The 21430-nt window shown below is 37.7% G+C and overlaps 2 protein-coding genes across 7 annotated transcripts in view; one reads left to right on the top strand and one right to left on the bottom strand.

The window, feature by feature from the left end:
- Positions 1 to 13355, top strand: part of OFD1 (OFD1 centriole and centriolar satellite protein) — a 30200-nt gene extending 16845 nt beyond the window's left edge. For both annotated transcript variants that reach the window (XM_018084018.2, XM_018084019.2), the window contains 7 exons: positions 1893 to 2025; positions 4871 to 4971; positions 8414 to 8533; positions 9607 to 9758; positions 10627 to 10797; positions 12023 to 12093; positions 13149 to 13355. In XM_018084018.2, coding sequence (XP_017939507.1) covers positions 1893 to 2025; positions 4871 to 4971; positions 8414 to 8533; positions 9607 to 9758; positions 10627 to 10797; positions 12023 to 12093; positions 13149 to 13194 — 794 coding nt within the window. In that variant the 3' untranslated portion in view covers positions 13195 to 13355. The remainder of the gene's footprint in view (positions 1 to 1892; positions 2026 to 4870; positions 4972 to 8413; positions 8534 to 9606; positions 9759 to 10626; positions 10798 to 12022; positions 12094 to 13148) is intronic.
- Positions 13356 to 13785: 430 nt separating this feature from the next.
- Positions 13786 to 21430, bottom strand: part of GPM6B (glycoprotein M6B) — a 108570-nt gene continuing 100925 nt past the window's right edge. For 4 of the 5 annotated variants that reach the window (XM_029964797.1, XM_008926827.4, XM_018084021.3 and 1 more), the window contains 4 exons: positions 20983 to 21154; positions 19029 to 19102; positions 18655 to 18720; positions 13786 to 16332 (listed from right to left, as the gene is read on the bottom strand). In XM_029964797.1, the coding sequence (XP_029820657.1) occupies positions 16183 to 16332; positions 18655 to 18720; positions 19029 to 19102; positions 20983 to 21154 (462 nt within the window). In that variant the 3' untranslated portion in view covers positions 13786 to 16182. Of the gene's footprint in view, positions 17958 to 18654; positions 18721 to 19028; positions 19103 to 20982; positions 21155 to 21430 lie in introns of all 5 variants that reach the window. The other variant, XM_008926828.4, reaches the window with a different exon arrangement.

Genomic DNA, 21430 nt, shown 5'->3' with positions numbered 1-21430 from the left:
GGTAAATTTAAAGAGGTAATAAAAGATACCATGCATGTGAGTCTGAGATTTGTTTTTGCTTTAAGTGAGGTTAAGTGCAGCTCAGCTGTCAGCACCTATCTTTGGAGAATAAAAGCAAGAAGCATGTCCTCCTCTACAATACTTGCAGTTGGCAGATCTAACAGTTGTTTTACTAAATTAACTGCCAGTGGAAGGATTATGCGGTTTTTTTCTCTTCCTTTAAATTAGCTCATGCATTTGACTGTTTTCCTTCCCAAGCCCACATTGGACATATTTCAACTTTGACTTTCTGCTGGGAAGGAGTAAGCCCATTTCTTTAAAAGCAACTAGAAGTAGGGCAGGATCCTTTTCTACTTTCTCATGCTTACTGTCTCTAGCAGGCAGTAACATGGACCAGGAAACAGTTACTGAGAAGGAAGTTTGGATTTCCAACTGACCCATGCTTCCTATTACGTGATCAGTGCTTTTCACCTTGATTGTTACTTGACCAAGCTTTATACCTTCTGATGAAAAAGGGCAAGGTTGATGAGTCTTGCAGACAGCATGCTGTGAGCCAAAGATCTCAGCTATTTGTCTTTTAGTAGAAAATCAGTAAAGTCAATCCTAGATAATTTCTAAATAGTAGTAGGTTGTAGTAAGTTACTGTATGAGGTGACTTGTGTGTCACCTGTGTCTCAACATACAGGATGTATTATGGCAGGGAGGTGCATGTGGTAAGTACTATGTGCTGTTCTTGTCCATTTGTTCTGCATGTGAAAATTTGACAAGTTATTTTATAAAGAAGATTGGACGTGGGTGAGCTGAGGGGTTCCCACCACAAACAGGTACTGCCAGTACATGAGTACAATGTGTCTGCTATTAGTGTCATTCTATTAGTGTGCATCTTCCTTAGAGGGTGTTCAACTGTGTTGTGTGGGCCTAGGGGCTGCCTGGAGATAAAAATCCATGGGCAACTGTTTGTCTGAAGCATCTTGACTTTTGCAATGTGATGTGCACCATGAACAGGTAGCACTTCTGTATGACCATCTGAAAGAACTTCAGGTGTGGAAGTGTTAATAGTGGCTTTTTATCTATCCCTTGAACAAAATAAACACTGACTCTTTGATCAATAAAAGAGAAGAAAAACAACAGTTCCTGCTTATTTAGTGAATACCATATCTTGTGGGAAAATTAGTAGATTGTAGTTTAGTAATGAAAGACCTGTGCAACTACACAGGAAAGGAAAATTAGAATTGCAAAGCAAAACTTAACTGAAGTGCTGGGCTTCACAAGTTTTATTAAAAGCCTTCTTAATGCAGTTTTGTTTTTTACCTTGGTTTCTTAGAAAACTCAAGGCTTCTAGTCATACTATGTTTCTTTCTGCAATAACTTCACAGCTGTTGATAAAAGGATAGAATCTTAAAGTATTTTCTTCTTTTCTTTGTTGCCCACTTTCACCAATCTGTAGAAAGTGAAACCTGTAGGTTAAATTTGATAATGAAGAATAGCCTTTGGGAGACCTCAAGCATTGTCTTTTGCTGGTTAGTAAGCACAGCTTGAAATCCAGGTCTGTGAGTGCTTCCTCGAGTGCCCAGCATAGGAGAAGTTATTTGCTGTTGGGCTTCAGTTTGTGGTGAACATGGTCATACTATGGGGTGATGAGAATGATCGACTTTGTGAGGAGTAACAATATGATGATGGAGAAGGGTTGTGGAGGAGAATTCCCACACAGGAGAGGTAAAGGAAGAAGAGAAATAACCAGTACAAGAAAGTTCATGTTAAGATCTGATTGTTAGTTGCCCTTGAGTAGTCGTACCTGCGCAATTCAGTAATGCATGTGTTGTACAATCAGCCTTGTCTGAGAAGCGGTAGGACAAATAACTAATATAAATTGTGGGATTTTTATTCTGCAGACATCAAGAGCTCATCCCTTACCTCTTCACAGCGGAGTGTTGACCAAGTGCTTTCTCCTATTTCAAAGCCATATCTGCTTTCATCTTCTGAGTCTGTTCCTTCCTCACCATCCAGTCATGCCCAGAAAATCAGGTAACATTGTTTACAAAGCAACATTTTTAACCTGCTATTTAAAGAAGTGTTTATCTAATTGTTCACAGTGATAGCTGCTTTTACAAATCAAGCAAACCATTAATTTTATAAGTGAAAACTTTTTTAAAGGTGGATAAGGATTTCCATTTTTGAATATCATACCTCAAGAGGAACTTAGTTATAAAAAAACAAGCTTTGGTTTGCTTTGAGCAAAGCAATATCTCTTTAATTGTGTCTATTTTTTGCGTCTGTGACCTGACTGATGAGCTTTTGCTGATTGAAGCATTTGAATTTGTGCTGCCTGTTTGGGAATTTAAATGAAGGCAATTGTACATTCTCATTTCATTCATTAATGAGCTGTAATGCTAACTTTATTAATTTTTTTTCTCTCTGAAGACCTTGTTCATGTGCCTGTTTTCAAAATAGGATCCTCCAGTCTCCTTTGCATGTGGGAATGGGATGGGTAGCACAACTTTTCTCTTTTTCTTTGTTGTTTTTTTTTTTTTTTTAAATCTTATTTAGGTAAATAAATAACTTGACAAAATTAAAGATTTGCATAAAAATGACTTGTCTTTCTTCTGTGTTTCTCCTGTTTCCATATGTAAAGTTCTATTCTTAATGGCCACTGTTGCCTCCACTCTCCAAAACTGAGAGTCCTGAATATGTATTTTCAGAAAAAGCTTCTATTAGAAGTATTTAACTTGTAATGTTTTTTTCCTAAGAAGAGACCGTGGAATTGGCCTTAACTTGCTAGCCATCATTCCTGATTTGATGGGTGAAGAAAGACAGCTTGTCGTGGGGCAGCTGTAGGAGGCATTCGAAGGGCTTTCTTATTTTGTTGTTATCAAGGCCTCAGGATCCATTTAATGTAGAGAGGCTCTCTTATGTGGTTAGAATTTTCAGAGAGCCTGTATGTTCTTGGCCTTGAAAATGAGCTGTTGGGATTTTTAGGGACTGTGAGGTTACTTTCCTAAGTGTTCCTTTAAGGCTGTCTCTTCTTTCCCTACTCATTCACCTTTTCTATCATATGTCAGAGATTTCCTTTATTTCTGTGACAGACCTTAAAAAGTGAAGGTTGAATGTTAACCTGCTTGTGAAGGTGATATGGGAAAATGCTCTAATCCTGTGAGGGACGATGCTTTGAAGGATGTTGCAGAGTCCATCCTGCTTGAAGAGTGAACAGTATGAGCAAGTTGTTTTGCAGAGAACAGACCCAGGTCTGGGCAGGCAGCTATGGGTTGCAGTTGTTTTCTTGGGTTTCTTATGACAAAGCAAGGGTATAAGGTCCCAGTAGTTGTCTTGGACTTGATGCTTTCCCAAGACTTTCTTAAATGCAACATTCTTTTGTTGCATATTTTTTTTAATGTCTTGTGCCTTGGACTGTTTTCTGTTACGTGAAATATTTGAGAAATGCTTGTGTGGGCTTTTCCAGTTATTTACTCTCATTATTAGGCAAATACCACATTATTGATGTGTACTGTGGGATTAGTTTATGACGTGTAGATTTTAAGTGGCAATGGGAACTTCTTTGAAAAGAAAATATCCTGTAACACCAGTAAGCTGTTAGAAGTCCGACCTATGTCAGTGAGGAAGAACAATTGCTTCTGTGACCACAGAAGCTCCTTGTTTATTTACGTTCCAAGATATGAGTGGTATGAAGAAAGCCAATAAACACAGACAGGAAGACTGGAGTGATAAGGCAGATTATTGTCTAAATTTTTGTTTGTTTGTTTGTTTAGGCCTAAAGAAACTGATTGAGGGTTGTTACTGAGGCAGGGGGTTCTGTCTTTCTAGTAGTGTTGCAGGACACAGTACTGAAGAAAGTGGCATGCATGTCCTTGAAACTTGCATCCTTAAGAATTATTTAACGCTTAACCATTTTTGGGAAGGAAAGACTCAAAACATGAAATAGACTTCCAAAAACTTGAACTTCCGTTTACTCTGTCCTATTTAATTTACAGGGTGTTTTTCCCCACTGACACTAAACTATCTTTCTGACAATACAAATTTATTGGTTTGTGCCCAGATTTACATTTTTTTTAATGAACAAATCTCATTATGGGAGTATGTTTTGTTTGTTCTCCACTCTTGCCCTGTGGAAGACCTGAATTTCTTAGAAATTGTAAGCACAAATATATTTAGGCTGTGATGAAGAGCACCAGCTGGTGTGAAGTAAGCTCCTTTATGAAGCACTGCTGCTGAATTTCATTAGTGACCTGCACTCCTTTTGCCATTCTGGTTCTGGTCAGACTTTAGTGGCAGGGTCACGTGGGAGACATTGTTCTTTCATATTGTCTTTCTGATGAGATAAACGGGGATTTAGAATGAGGGCACTAACCCCATTTGTCATAGCACCCAGATTTTTTCACCCCTGTGTCTATGTTTTGCCAGACATCTAATCCTAATACATTTCAAACACATCTGTTCAGATGATACCAAAATGGGAATTAAACTGTAACACAGAGCTTAAAAAGGCAAATTTCTTAATTTCAGTTGACTAAGTGTCACAGTTCATTGTATTTCTCCTTTTTTGTTGTTTTTTCTTACTCATTTGTACTCCTTTTGATAGTGTATTTTGGTTTAATGTAATGACTTGATGTCATATAAAGGCCTTGGGGAAAGGCTGCAGGGAGATGACTATCAGAGATATGGAGTTGACTTTTGGTAAAAGTTAGAGAATGGAGTTCAATACCCTGAGTCAGAAAGTTCCAGTGTTTCAGTTGCATGGATTTTAGGTTTGGTTTAGTCTGTTGCTTAGCATGTGAGTAAATCTCAGATTGCTATTTTTTTCAAAGTTCAGCATTTATATTTATTAAGTTATTTATGTTCTTCCTTATTCTTTCAGACTTCAGAGTCAACAAACAGATAAACAAGATCTCAGTGATATCCACAAACCTAAGAAACTAACGTACGAGGACCTTGAAGAACACATTTATTCTCTTGAAGGTAAGTTTTAGTGCATTTCAGACAGTTTAACACCTTGAGGCTTAACAGCTTTAGGACAATTGTCTTCATAGTTTTAAGACCATAGTTGGAGAGAAAAATTTCTGACTGATTTTGGAAATAAGAAAAACAATTATCTCAGATGATAAAGGATTAATTTTCTTCATTTTTGCATTTTTTGATAAAGATATGTAGTAATAACTAGACACTGAAGTCGAGTTGGTTCTGAAATTTGTAACATTCTTTTTGTTCAGAAATCTTTCATAACCTTGTTCTGCTTAACGCTGTAGGTTGGACAGTTGTTTTAGAATGTTTTAAAATTGTGCAGGATTATTTTTATTTTTTTTTAAACAGAAAAGTGTACTAGTATATCAACTACATTGAGGCTTTATTATATTTACTGCATAAAGTAGAACTCCAGGGAGTGTTCACCATAGACCAATATCAAAAAAAGTATTACTAGATTGTGATTCTGAAGATAAGTTTCAGCAGCCATTGGATATGCTCTTGACTTTTCCTTCAGTAACTGAGGCTTAAAATAGTATTATGAATTAGAATTTGGTTTACACTGTGTGTAAATATGTGAAGAGCTCTCACAATTATGCTGTCATTAATCAGCATCTCTGAGTAGTTTTGGAACATGTGGTTCAGTTACTGAAACCTGAATTTTATCCTTTTTTTTCTATGAGGTCAGCATTTTATTTATTTGCATTTCTGCTCTCTGTGGATTGCATGCTATAAAATGTTTCCTTGTCTCTATATGATGTAGAGTCAGTTTTCAAAAATCTTTGATGTAACTAAGGTACTTTAGAAAGAGGAGGATAATAAAACTTAATGCACTTTATAGCCATTTGCATACGGAGAGAAACAGAAGCACAGTTACTGGCTTTATTTCCTAGTTTTTCCGCATTTGAGTGGCATCCTAATGTTTGGCCTAAGCAGCTTGATCTCCCAGAAACTGTGGGTTTAAAGTAAATGAAGTCATCAATGAGAAAGATGCAAACAGCAACCTAAATGTGTTTTCCATTTCCAGATTTTGTTAGGTCTGTGATGTCTTGAGACTGGTGGAGATGTGGCAGTGTGTGGTATGATTAAACTCATAATTGGTGAAGAGGTTGTGATTGCTCTGTGGGAGAGTTAGGGATATTTTCTTTGAAACCAGTCATTCTAACTGGTGTGTTTTCCTTCGTCCCAGACTGGTTTATTCTTTTGGTTGTGGTTAGGTCATATGGAAAGTGGAGTGATGCCCTTGCTTGCTCTCCTGGACCTGTGAGAACACGACTTTCAGTATTTTAAAATGAACCAACCAAAAAAGATAATGTTTATTTCAACAGCAAATGTGCTGATAGTGTTTAGTTAGTGATAGTGAGTAGCAGAAGCTGATGCCTCATCTGTACATTTCTCTGTGAAGCTTTACTCAGTACTCAGTTATATTTTTTTATCTCATTTAATTTCCTTTTTATAAGATTTAAGTGCATTAGTTGAATGTGAACCAAGCCCATAGCCATTAATGATTTCTACTCATCTCACATTTTAATTAGATTTAGATTTATTTGTTTAATTTTGTATGAGAGGCTTTGGGGAATACATTACATATTTCACTTCTGTTTTATTACATATGACAACAGACTGGCATTTTTTTGGCAATTAGGACTGAGTAGATGCTGTGCACAAGTCAGGTACTGCTGTATCATTTAGTGATGTGTGGTAGTCAATAGTTCTGAGAGTTCATGTATGCTGATGATTTTCAATCAACAGTACTTTAGTTGGGTCCGACTGCATCAAAAGACAGTCTCAGTATGTAGGAGGAAATCAGACTGGCTAAAGAGGGGAGGAGGTAACTCAGGAGGACTTGCAGGGAGGGGTGGGATAAGAATGTAAAATCAAAGAATTAAATACAGAAAAATATATAATGAAGGAAAAAGATGATAAGAGTATTAAAAACGATGAAGTGAAGGAGATGCCAGAAAATATGGAGGTCTTTTAACCCTACTGTGAGTGAACTCTAGCAAGAAAAGATTGGCAGATTCTGTTGGCAGAAATTGCTTGTAAATGACGTACTCATCTTAAGGGAACAGTCATTTCTCACTGTCCACCCTTACATAAGGGAGTGAAAGTGTACAAAGAAACTTACCTTTTTATTTCCTTTGCCGAAGGATAATTTAAAGATGTTTTGTACTACACTGGTTTTGATTTGGGTCTTTTTGTTTGTTTATGTGGTTAGCAGACATTTAGAAGTTAGATATAATATTTTACAGGGACTGTGAAAGGAATTTTTTGACTATTTAAATATTACATAACTTGATGCTTACTGGTGCCTTATATGGAAATACTGTTATTGATAGCTTTATAATTTAAACAGAATACATTTTCGTTTGAGTGTGATAGCCCATTATTTTGGTCTTACCAAAAAAAACAGAAAAAAAAATAGAATTTATTTTCGTGGTTGAAGCTGGTAGGACTTCATTGCTTTTGTAAGAAACTGAAAATGCTCTACTAAATTAGCTAGACTGACAGGTTGGCAGAATTTTTCTGTGATGCTTTCATCTATAGTTCCTTTAAAAGAATTTTAATTTACAGAAATTCAAACCATTCTGAGAGAGAGGCCCATCAGTTTGGTTGTCTCGTTTTTCTTTGTGCAAAATATTTCAGTTTTATTATAATGTAGAAAAGAAAAATGCTTGAGACATCGATAGTATTTCAAGGATGGAATATTGATGTTTTCTAAACTTTACCCCAAACCTATGGAGATACAGAAGGTTTCTGTGCTGTGTTATACTAAATGCTTGGGAGAATGGTCCTGTGTATTTCAGGTTGGCTACCTAGAGAAAATGGCCACATCTAACTTTTTTTTAATCTCTTTTTTTCTTTCTCCCATAAAATTGAGATAGTAGCAGTCTGCATGTTTTGCAATTAAGTAAGAAGCAGTTGAGTATCATAGCAATGATCACAGTGAAAGGACAGTAATTGTGGTTTTGTGAATTCAGAGCCACTTTGCACAGGGAGAAGACAGTATGATGTAGAATATATGAGTTAGCATCCATCCTGTGCACTGAAGAAGGCAAGCTTCACAATAAAGAGTGTGTGATCAGTAATTAAAGATTGTTCTTATATGCATAGAAAGGATGAGCTAAGTAATTTTTCTGTGACCTGTATCTTGATTATGAAAAGAAATTAAAGCATTTTGGGTTTGTGTTGCATATTTCTTCTGTTTTGACTTTATAAACAGATGTGTTGCAATAACTAATTTCAAAACTAACAATTCTGTATCATGCCTATGATAATTCTTAATCTTTAGGGAGATGGTCAAGCTGAAGGGAAAATGCTCAATTAGTGCTGATATTTATGTGTTCTAATTCAACCATTCCCACACTTTGTGTCCATTACTGTGCTCCACTTTTGCAATTACAAAATAATGAAGCCATTGTTCAAATTTCATCTCCAGATCAGGGGGACGTGCCAGAGGAGTGTGAAAGTGATGCGTTGCTTCCATCTGGGGACATCGTTAATGGAAACTGTGTCACAGCTCCTGTGCCAGCAACAGCCACTTCACTTCAGGATTTAAGTGAGTTCTCAGCTCAGACAGAAAATAAAATATGTTTTTTATATGTCAAATGTGTAATCAAAAAGCCAAATATTTAACATTCTGTAGGTGTGTATGCTGGTGTGATTGAAAAATTTTCCAAAAAGTGCTAATGTTATACTAAAGAGGAAGGAGTGTTTTCTTTTGCTGTTCTGTATGAGGATGACTTTTTTTCACCCTAGTTTTAGATAAATTTCATTTTAATATTTTGCCACCTGTCCCACCCCCCTGTCCAGCTTCTGCAGAGGTGATTTGAATTTTTTTTTCTTTAGGATAACTATTACATATAACTTCTGCTCCTGATAGAAATTTCTGCTCTTGATAGAAATAAGACATGAAATGTTTTGTTTTAAAGTATTTTATGTACTGCTTGTCTGGATTTTTTTTCTTTTTTCTTGACTTTGTTGGTGAACTATTATCGCAAGGCTGTTTTAATTCTTTGGGTAGATGAGGATGATTTCAGGTCAGCATATGCTGCTTTTCTAATTGTTCTACATGGAAGCATTATGATTATTTTTATTTAGAGAAGACCTTTCTAGCATCTCATGATTCCCAGTACTTAAGTTTGCCCCTCTTGTTACTATCTGATGCTGTTCTATGTAGACTGCTCTTTAAATACACTGGTCACATCAGCAGTGTGTCCCGCAATTAATTTCAAAGGGGTTTTAAGTACTTTGCTTTATAAATATAAAGAATTGTATCCAACCACATTGCAGAGATGGAAGAATATAGTAAAATGGACTTTGGGATAACAAAGGTTTAATGAGTGCCCATGAGAGGAATGAGAAGTGTCATAGACTTGTCAACTCTCTCGCCTCTACTTCGGCTCTACTGCTTAACTCTTAGTGAGTCATATATCAGGCTGAAAATGTTTACAGGGGAAAAAACATTACCCAATACCCAAGAATAATTTTGATGTATGTATAAACAGTATATCCAGTTGTTTTTCATTTACTATTAATGTTATACAGGAGCCTGGTACTTATTTGTATGCTCTTGTAGCAATTACTGAACTACATAAATCAGATGACAGATGTTGAAATAATTTTTCACAGAGATGCTGGATCAAAGACAGATTGAAGAACAGAACAGAGAAGCTGAGGAAAACTTAGAAGAAAGGAAAGCAAGAGAAGAAAGGAGAGAGAGAGAACAACAGGAAGCTTTGGAAAGCGAGCAAGAAGAAGTGGAAAAGCTTAACAAAGAGATGGTAACTTAATAAGTAATGGAGCTTTGTAGTGCCCTGCATTTTAGGATTGCTGTGTGTGCCACTTGTTTAAAAATAGATTTTATTCTATGAAGTGGAAGTATCAGAGGCTAAGTTATTTTATGTACCTGTGTGATCAACTAGAGTCTCACTAGAATGTCTCCTTATGCCAAGTAACTTTTTCACTGGAAACAGATGCTTTTCCTTCCATGCTTCATGTAACTGGAAACTACAGTTTTATGGCCAAAACTTGGAAGGCCACTGTCACCAGGCAATTGGAACAAGCTATACATTCACTGTCTTTCTGGTCTGGACCAGTGCAGGTGGGACACCACCAGAACATGTTAATGTCCATCTGCTTATTACTCCTTGTTTAAATAGTGTTTATTAACTTGTGTTTAAATAGTGTTCTGGATTTCTAGGTCCTGTGTAAAACTTATTTTTTGCTCCCGACCATTTAATCTTCCTCTCCTCAGCCTTAAATTGGTTAATTTGATTCAGTGCAGTGGTTGGTACTGGTAAGACATGCTCACACAACCCTTGGCACCAGCAAATGAGGCCCTTCAGGAAACTTGCATGTCTGTGCCTGCTCATCATCTTCAGTTCACACGCAGTTGTCACACATCACAACCTCAGGCCCCACAGCATCTCCGACATCCAGACAGGGTTAGAGTGGGACTTCCTGAATATCACTTTTTGAATGGAAGCAATAGCTTAACATTTCATCTTGAACGGCATGTGATAAGTTTAATGCTGTTTAGACAGATGTGTTCTACTGAGGTTAACATGAAATCCTGCACATAGTGCAGGCATTAAGGTATAAAGGTATTTTTCTGTTCAGTATTTAATCTTGCTTTTTTGTGTCTTTAAGTATATCCAGGACTCGATGACAATAGATGAAGAAAAAGAAGATAAGGAGGGAGTAAAATCTGTGAATAGCAGTTCTGGTGCTGAAGATCATGTAAAGGATCCTCCTTCAAATCCATTAGAAAAATACATGAGAATAATTCAGCAAAGCAGAGAGCAGGATCTGTCAAACAAGGTGATTATCATCAAAACATGGTCCCAAAAATATTATTGACTGAATTTGTGTCTTGGTAGGCATGCTTAGAACGAAAACAATATTCGCATTTTAGTTTTTTCTTCATTTAGAAACCTTATGTAACAACTTGCAGAGCAGAGTGTTTGGATTTGTGTTGGAGAAACTGTGATGATCCAAAAGAAATAACACTGAAAACTTTCTTCTGTAAGGGTTGCTGGTGTTCTCTGGGCAGGGGGTTTGTTAGTTTGGTTTTTTTGGGTACTAGGACAATAGGAGGGCCAACCCTGTCCTGGGAGGCATCAGGCAAAGCATCGCCAGCCGGTCGAGGGAGGGGATTGTCCTGCTCTGCACTGGGGCAGCCTCACCTGAATATTGTGGCAGTTTTAGGCACCACAATATATGAAAGCTATTAAGCTATTAGAGAGTGTCCAAAGGAGGGCAATGAAGATGGTGAAGGGCCTTGAGGGGAAGCTGTATGAGGAGTGGCTGAGGTCATTTGGTCTGTTCAACCTGAAGAAGAGGAGACTGAGGGGAGACCTCATTGCAGTCACAACTTCCTTGTGAGGGGAAGAGGAGGGGCAGGCACTGATCTCTTCTCTGTGGTGACCAGTGACAGAACCCAAGGGAATGGCCTGAAGTTGTGTCAGGGGAGGTTTAGGATGGATATTAGAAAAAGGTTCTTCACCCAGAGAGTGGTTGGGCACTGGAACAGGCTTCCCAGGGAAGTGGTCACAGCACCAAACCTGACAGAGTTCAAGAAGTGTTTGGATGATACTCTAAGGGACATGGTGTGACTCTTGGGGATGGTCCTGTGTAGGGCCAGGAGTTGGACTCAATAATCCTTGTGGGTCCCTTTCAACTCGGCATATTCTATGATTTTACAACTTAAATGTCCTCAATTTTTAGTTTGTGTTTAAATACAGTTTGAATCTACACAGGTCAGTTTGTGTTCCACTAACACAACTAACAATTTATTCTGGCCAAATGGAACATTTGACATTAAAGAAGAGGTATGAGTGGACATTACTTAAGTGAAAGAAATGCAGGATGCTTTGTTCACACATGATCCCAATCTGAATTTCCAAAGTGTTACTATTCTAGATTCAATGTAGTATTTGTAGACATAGGGTAGGTGTTTTAAAAATACAGATACTATCAATAGAGTCACTTACATTTTGACTTAAGAACCAGTTTTAGAAAGTGTGTTTTTTCTCTTGGTTGCCAGGATTCAAAAAAAGAAGAAATAGGAGAAGTATCACATTCAGAGGGACTTCTATCTAGTGAAAAGGATGACAGGTGAGGCTCATGTATTAATAATTTCTACTACTACGTATTAATCCTAAATATTAATTGCTATTACTACATAATAATACTAATTATTATTACTCCAAATTAATAAATAGTTACAATATGAGTTACACTTAAGAGACATTTGCCTCCTTAAAAAGCAAAATAAATTAGCAATCAAGAACAAATATATTGGAAAAATGAAGATCCTTCCAATTCTTACACATGCAAATTGAGCACTATGTGGTGCTTAACTTGCATCTGGGAGGTGCATTCAATGATCTGTTTCAGTAGCTGTGGCAGTTACAACTTTTTATCTGCAACTGAGGAGCATCCAAATTCCTTCACAGTGAGTTGATAAGGGATTCCTCTTGGGTGATGACCCCATGTGTGAAGGTTTGTCTGTGCTGCACCTTACCCATAGTCTGTTACTAGCACTGACTCTAGATTTGATTTATCAGTAGCATCAGACTTTTAACATGGTTTTTTCCAAGATCTGACTGCCTGCACTGAGTTACGACAGCCCGGGCACTTCCTCTGGTTTTCTCTAGGCGTTGCTAAGTAAGGGTATGTAGGTTTTAGTTGCTCGAAAGGGAAAAAAATCAAACAACCTCCTATCAAGTCTTTCAGTTTATTTGATGACGTAGAATTGAAAATAAGCAAAAAAGGTGGAGCAGTTAAAAAAACTAAAACCCTAAAGGCTCACCATAACCGTAGTAATGATTCATTATTATGTGTGCCTTTAAAGTGCTGTTGAACACAGCAGACCCTACCCTGGTGCTCCTGTGGTGGCACCACTAGTGTTGTTTTCACTGGGTAAGCACTACAGAAGCAGCAGATAGATAGTTCTGCTTTTTGAGAGATAGGTAATGGCTTTCAGTTAATGAAGGCCCAAATCCTCACCCTTAAGGGCTGTCTTATTGCCATTAGTTCCCTGAAACATCAAGAGAATTGCAGCAGAGGCAGTCTCTTTACTCTCTTTCTAAAATGAGTATTAATATTTAAGATTTAAGACAAGAACTACTTTGGACTCATACCACTTTCTCTCTCTCTAATCAATACAGTGTTGCAGACATTTCTCATGGAGACATGGATGAAAGCTTCTGGTGAACAATAGCTACTGATTTTTTAATTTTAATTATTATGATAAGAAAGATGTTGTTAAAGCAGCTTTCTGCCTGTAAAAAGTTGTAATAAATGTTAAGCACTAACATTGCAGGCTGTGTAATTATAAATTAATAAAGCTGATTTTGAGCCGTCTCATCACTTCAGTCATTGACTTCAAATAGCGAGTCCTGATGTGCCACTAATCCAGGAGGAAGCCCTTGGGTGGGGTTACAGAAAGGACAAAGCAGAGAACAGAAACTGATCAGGATGTTTGGGTAGATTTGTTTTGGCACTGAATTCCTGGAAACTTTGACAACCCCCACCTCCCAACCCCTTCTCCTCTAAATGGTGCAATGTGTGGGTGAAAGTAACTGTGTGCAGGTAACAAAACATTCAGTCATCATCACCTGCTTTAAAGGTGTCCCGTGGAGACACTTGGCTTGCACAGTTTCAGAGTGTCGAGTGTGACAGACTCAAACTAACGTGCCCATTCTACTGCTGTGGCAGGGGCAGCAACCACTTCCAAAAGCAGCCCATCTCATGTATCACCTTGTTGGTATTAACCAGCCCAGAACGGAGAGATTAAAATAAAAATGCTATTTAACTCATCTTTATTTAAGCTTTGTATTTTGTAGGTAGATTATAGGCAAGATCATTAAACTTTATTTACAGTATAAAATACAGTAGTTTTTATCAATGAAGTAATTTTGGGTGGCAGCATATATTACAACTTGCACTGCATTTGAGGCTGCTCATCTTGATCTAACTACAAGAACATGAAGCCAAGTTTGACAGAATTTAGGGGCAAAAAACAAAGCTCTGTCTTGAATTCACTGGATGTTGAAACACAACGTACCAAAACCGTGACAGATACAAACTTTGCTTTTTGAAATGAAGCTAAAATGTGAGATGGTGGCTAGTCTTAATTTTACATGCTGCTTAATTTGCTGTTGCAGCCACGTTGGCCTTCACAAAATTTCTGAGAGACTCCTCCTGTTCGGTGTCGGGAACAGGACGGGTAGTGCTTGTTGCATTATGCTGGCCTGGAACAACTACCACTACTTCATGCTAGACACACTGGCTGCCTCACCACACTGCAGCCTGCACCTACAGGGCATCCCCTTCCCTGCAGGAGGGAGCGGGGAACTAGGGAACACAACGTGTTTCACTTCGGATAGAGACAAAAAGCCTAGAGATGCACTGCCATGGAGTAGCTGTAGGTCTGTTTTCAAATAAGCATACACAAGTGTTGTCTATTATCTACAAATATTTATTTTAACACTTGGATGTAACTACAGGAAGCCCTTGGCACTGATAGAAAATATTGATTCACTGTTAGGTTACAAAAATTTATACATAGCAAAATTTAATGCTCTTTACATAAAAATATTAGACTACTTAAACAAAACTTCAAAAACTCCCAGTAATAGCTACACTGAATTAGAAAAGAATTAGGCTTTAAGACACTGCCTCCATTATTACCCTTATGCAAACACTGGGCTAGAACATCACCTGCATTGCTGTAGAAATGTCTCCTTCATGCAACAGGTAAGAACATACACTAGGCTATTTTGTCATATTTGCTCTACATCAATCAACTTTGCCCCTTTTTTGAAACTGTCAAATTAGACTTCAATATTTAACAAAAAAATTATAGTTGAAGTTAATACCCCCAAAAAATACCTTTTCTCATAGTACTGATTTGAAGGAATTTGTGCTTCCTTTGATGTATATTCAGCAAACAGAACTATCAAACCACACATCAGCTTAGCAGGGGTATGACTTGAATATTTAATTTTTTCAAATGAATGATGTATTTTTACTTCCCCCCCCAACATTTATATATATATATATATATCATATAGAACAAACACCAAATATACCATCACTAATACTCAAGATATCACTGAATGCTTCTGAAAAAAACCATTAATTAGAAGGCAGACTTCTATGGGTAATGACTTTAAAATGGCACCAGTTTGTTTGTTTTTCTTTTGTTTTTTTTTCTGAACACCACGTTTTCTTAGTGTGCTAATTAATTTGTAAAAAGGAAAACACATAAGCACTGACTATAAATTTGCTAAGCACCAAGATAGAAAAAGGTGGACATCCTGTATTATTTTTTATGGCTGTAATTTTTATTGTTTGTGTAAAACTCTGCAAACTTTCTCATCCACTCATTTGGAATAGTCAAATCAGTGTCATTTTAATAAGGTAACACTTTTCACTTATTTAAAATGTAGGATAATGGTCTCCTGCCACTATATAAATGCTAAGACATTTATAGAAAATAAATATTAAGGCAAAGCTGACATTTATTTTCAAAGAAGGGGATCATTATCCAGATCCAGGGGTCTACATTCCATTAAATAGTTAATAAAAAGATTAGAACTTGGGACATCTGCTCGACACTCAGGTAAGCACAGGGACGTGACGGCTTCATCACGGACAAGTGTGGCACCAGGGTGGAGTGCTGCTCCTGTGGCCCACGTTCCAAGACAGCCTCCTTGCAACTTGGGAGATGCTGCAGCTGCGCCTCACGTAAGCAGAAGCCTACACCAGGAATCCCAGGTGGCTACAGGTTTGTTTGGGAGACACTCAATGACACACCGTGCACGTGCCTGTGCCTGAGGTCTGCACAGATCTCCTGCCTGCTGGTTTGGAGCACCTGCCACCGTTTGGTGCAGGACATGATGCTGTAGAACAAGTCAAATGTTAAACACCAAAAGTCTCAAAGAAGAATCATTTGGTCGCTTTTTGTAAAGTGTTGCCTTTTAAAATGCCTGGAATAAACCCTCCATTCTCTGTATGAAAGGATGGAAGATTACCCATGGGAAGATTTCCCTATTAAAGTGTTCCAGGAGCTGGAATGTGAAGCTTTTGCACTTGTCTCTAATTTTGTTTGGTAGACACACATCTGTACTGCAGAGCAGCTATTTGCTGATTTGTCAGAGCTACAGAACTCTTCTGCTGAATTACTGTGGCAAACATTTATGTGTAAGAATTGAGTTGCTCTTTTGACCGAGACTGGATATCCTGAAGCTCCTGCTCTTCTTTTGCTTTGATATCTTGGTAGGCCTGCATTTTGCTTGCATCCTTTAAGTAGGCCCAGTTAGAAGACAGTATCATGAGGAAGTGGATCTGGAAGAGAAGGGTGAGCATGATGGCGAGTGAGCATGTCAAGAGGCAAAGCAAGCTGGTAGTTAGATTAATAGACGCTTTTTAAAATAACAACCAAAAAACCAAGTTATTCTACGTTAATAAGCATTCTGTTATTAAAACAAGCACAGAGGCTATTTTCAAAGATCTCTAGAATTTGGCATGCTAATAATTCAGTTGGTTATTCACAATTCAGAGAAAGTTAGTATAACAATATTAAAAAGAGCTACAGAGTCATACGGATCAATTAAAATGCAGAATGGGGGGAAGCAGGAAAACAGTTTTGTAGGTGGCAATATACGTAATCAGTAACCTATGAGGTGCTCAGAAGAACTGCTTTCTAAGGTTGTGGTGTTTATGCATATCCAAGGCCAGAGCCTGGTATCTCTTTCCCCCCAACAAGCAGATGAGAATTCCACCCTCCCCATGGAAAAAACCTGAAACTGTGAACCGTTTTATTTACGCGAACAAGGCTACATTAACACACTGAAAAATTAAACATCAAAGTATGAGTCCAAAACTAAGCAAAAGCATGCAATCTCCGGGTTAAGAAGTCTTAATCCTGTATTTTTATAGCTACATTTTAAACTTCCATTGTCCAACCTCAGGTGAAGAGTTTTACATAACAAACGGTTCTCTTTTTTTAATTATTGTGTAGATTTCTTTCTAATTTGTGCATTTGTCTCTTGCCAACTTCTTTTTCCCCATACTTCATGCAAAAACATCTACATTTGAAAACACTGATTCACTTCTCTTTTTTTTCCCCCAACAGTGTAAAAAGTTCCTTGTGATCTATGCATGGTTTTGCTTCCCGTGCAGTCATACTTACATTTTTGAGATCTGGCTACTGAGAAATCAGTTACTAAAGTGCAGTCACACAAGAACAGAAGCGATTTATATACCATTTCTTACTAGTTCAGGGTCCAAAAGAAAGAATGTGATTGTTTTACGCAGAGCTAAGACAAGGATATATTTTCTTCTAGAAAGAGCATGATTTGACAATTACTTGGAGTAAGAGAAAAAAATTGACTTCATCATCCATGGAATCACTTGGAACTACAAGCATATTAATTCATAATACCTGGTCTCTGCCAAAAAAGACTGGCACTACTTGTTTATTCCTTTGCTTTTGCGTTATATATATTGTATGCTTGGGGGTATTTGTATTTGGCTTTCATGCTAAAGAATAAATTAATAATTCTGACCCTGAACTGTTTCCAGTATTTGTTTGAGATGACTGTTAGAAAGCAAGTGGAGACTTGAAATGAAAACATCCCCTTTTCAGAAGGATGCTTTATAAACACCCCTACAGTAACTGAATCCTCTCAACATAAAAAAAATAGCCAGATCTCGTCCACATCATAGTTCATATACAAGAAGTCATTTTATTAATCTGATAAGCTAAACGATGCTTACTGAAGCTATTTACAATTACTGTAACAAAATTCAGAAAGCTAGACTTTTAGCCTAGGGTGTCAGTGGTATTTCAAGCTACGCAATGCAGCTCTTTACTGGGCTTATACAATTTAGAATTTAGTGCAGCAATCTTCCCGACTCTTAAACTTCAAAACAGCATAGTTATATGTAGTAGCCATCATGTAGATCAGCTGGTGGAAGAGAACAAAATACAGGAGAGTAAGATACAACAAGGTGACGGCTCAAGCCCACTTGGGCAACTGTTGATACTTTTACAACAGACGTTGTTCTGAGCTTCTTCCAGGGTGAAGATGCAAGATAAATAACCTGCCATTTATCTGGGGAGGATAACCCAAAACAGACCCTAGGCTATTCTGTCAACAAATTGTGAGTGTTACACCTGGGTTTGGCTGGCACAAGGTTAGAAGCTGGCCGCTAAAAGAAGCGTTAGACGTAGGAAGCAAGTCATCTTGTTAACATCCCTTTTCCCAACTGCTACCTGTAACTGGCATTGCAGGCTTGGACTAGTCAATCTGCCTGGGTCCAGACAAAAAAAACCAAGAGGTTACAAGTGGCTGATCAAATAAACTACAAAAATGAAAATAAATAATGGACATAAAAGAAGAAATAGTGGATAGAAGTAGGATTTTCAAAGGACATGCAAATAATTTTTTTCTAAGTATGTGGGAGGCGGGTTAAGATGACTTCTTAAAGCAAAAGTTGGGGACCTGCTGACTTATAATGACTGAACCATAGCAGCAAATAGATTACAGCTCACCCTCCTTAATGTCTAGTATCACTATTCTTAGTATGCACAAAATTCAATCTTAAAGCATCTTAAGCCTGAACTGAACATTTTACATAATAAAACCAAAAAATACTACCCACCAGTGCTATGACAGTGGCACCAGCTCCAGCACAAGCCACAATGAACAGGTGATAAGACATGTAGAACTGAAGAAAAAACATATTAAAAACACTGAGGTAATTCAATGGGATAGTATAAAACGCATTTCAAGTGTTCTGGAGAATAATGACAATAAACCCATCTTTGTAGCAAGGCAGCAAAGCTTTAGAAAATAAAAATGTTCTGAAATAATTTTCATTTTTATGGATGACATAACAATTATTTCAGTGTTGTGTTTAAAGCAATTCTTTATACTAATATATGAGTTCTCTCCAAAAACTTTCATCAAGTTATTTATTACATGATGCCCAAGTAACTTGTAGGCAAAAGCTGTACACAGGTTACATTTCTGTACCTCGTTCGTGTTGCAGATGTTCTCTAAAATCGGGCCACAGGCTTTGCCAGGTACAGCATTCCAAGGGATAATACCTGAAATACCACAGCAAAAGAAACCACTAATTTTAGCAATCAACACACACTTTCTGTTCCTCTCTCATCTCTTCCACCCACTTGCCAGTTGTGTTCCCATTCTGGGCATCTGCGCATTGACCAGTACAGCTTTGAGTTGGCAGGAGGAATTAAAACAACTCCCTCAAGTTATGCTTTTTCCTCACACCAAGGCTTGCTGCCAAGGCATGTTCTCAGATGTGGTTTTCCCATATGGCAGCCAAACGGTTGGGTTTTTGCACTTTGGGTCCAGTTGCATGCTGCCTACTCCCCCACTCAGCACCAAGGAGAGAATCTGCATCTCAGAGGTACTTGGCACTTTTCAGGATAGCACTTACTAGATTAAATTCTACTTGAGCAAGTAACTACTGTGGAAGAGTGTGAATTTGGAGCTAGAGGGAAGAATTACGGGATTTTTTTCTGGTTTAGTTCCAATAGGTAAAAAGCATCAAGTGAACACTGCTACAAGAGAATTCAGTTTGATGCACCTCATTTACGCCCAATTACTTTTCTTACACAACTGAAAGTCTGAAAAGTCAACAGGATCTAGCAGATCTGAAATAACCTGAACTTTTAGGCCTGTAACAGATGTGAAGCTTAAGCAAAACCCATTTGAATTAGGAGAAAACCAGTTTGTCTCCCCATACAACTTCACATTTCAACCCAGCTGGTTGGAATTAGCAACTCCGTAGGCAGCAGGTCACCGAATAATTTCAAAAAGATTTTACAGGATTTACTTTAAAGTCAGCTTTTCCGTATCTGCAATATATAATTGAAGCCTTTTAGCTACCATTTCCATTCAAAAATGTGAGGACAGTTCAGTAACAGTAATAAGTTGCCTGTTAAGGAGCTGCTCTCTCCCATCATGCATTGAAACCCAGATGATTTTACTGATCAGAGCAACAACACAGCCCTACACTGCACTAATACAGCTACCACACAACCAGGAGGAGCAGGAAAGTGGAGGAGCACATCTCCCTTCATTCCTAGGCTTTGCTGCTGAAGGAAATGTCTTCCCAGCCTCTTTCTGTCAGCCACTAAAACAGGATGCAAACATTTAACCGATTTGAGTACTTCTTCCTTTTAAAATTAGTATATCTTTTCTTCTACTGGACTTACCTGGACAGGAGAGCAAAACCAAGCTTTCTTACTTTTTCAACTCTGAATCCGTTTTCTCAGCTTTGAATGACTTAGTCCAAAGAAAGAAACATTCATAGTAAATGCTAGCTAAAATCAAGCCAAAAGTAATGGTGATAAAAGAACTTCTGCACAAGGGAAGCTGAAAAGATTAACTTCAGGAAAAATTCACCTTCAGGAATGAACAACTTGAAAAGCCTGACCCTATTTTAAGCTATTGTCCCAGTTCCCTCAGATTTCTGCGTGTCATCAGAAAGCAGTATTAATTTATCATTAGTTAAGGCAGACTTTTAATTGCAGGTTTTTGGGGTTTTTACTGAAAGTAATCGTTAGAGCAACGTTCAGGTGTTAACTTCATCTTTAAATGTAAAACAACTTTCTGAAAGGAAAGAATATATGTATGTGGGTTCAAAAACCACAATCTGGTTATCTATTTCTCAGCACTGTTTCCAAGCAGTTTATTTTGAGGCTGATCTATTTTCAAACCTAATACTATAGTATTGGAAACTGCTACAAAATCATTTTAGATAAATGACTTGCCAGTTCAGTTAAATTGATTGCATCTGGAGAGAGAGCAGAGTAATGTGAATTAATTAGAAAAGTAATACCGCATTCAGAGATAGAAGATGCTTTTGCATTTGATTCATCTGATAAGGCTGAGACAAAACTACTGAAGGCAGACCGAGAAGAAAGATGAAGCATTTAATCAGGATTAAAATGAGTACCGTATTGCCTGATATCCACGCAGATCTGGTCCCCTGGAACCGTCACATTTGTCTGAAGAGACTTGATGACTTCACAAGTTGACCATATGTTATAGAACATAAAGACAGGCACAGCAGAGAAGCCAAAGACCCCGAGCCAGGCCACTCCAAGCACATAGGTGAGGAAAACAAACTGGGCAGAGAAAATACAAACACTTTGCATTTATTCTTTGAAAAGACTATTTGAATTTTCTTTAAAAATGCTTCAAAATAATCTTTAAGCACACTTGCAGAATGCAGGTAAGAAAACATTTGATTTCCAAGCACAAAAAATCAGTATTCTCGTTGTTTACAGTTACTTTGGTAGTTTAAGTGCTACTAAGAAAGTAATTCAGACATTTCCTTTTTAATCAGCTTGCTTGAGAAAACAGATGAAAGAGCAGCCCACTGATTTCTCAAGATTCTCTGC

The sequence above is a fragment of the Manacus vitellinus genome, unplaced genomic scaffold, assembly GCF_001715985.3.
Source record: "Manacus vitellinus isolate BGI_N305 unplaced genomic scaffold, ASM171598v3 scaffold_7_pilon, whole genome shotgun sequence".
In the NCBI taxonomy this organism is placed as follows: domain Eukaryota; kingdom Metazoa; phylum Chordata; class Aves; order Passeriformes; family Pipridae; genus Manacus; species Manacus vitellinus.
Note: the sequence above shows the minus strand (reverse complement) of the source record. Positions and strands in the feature narration are given on the sequence as shown.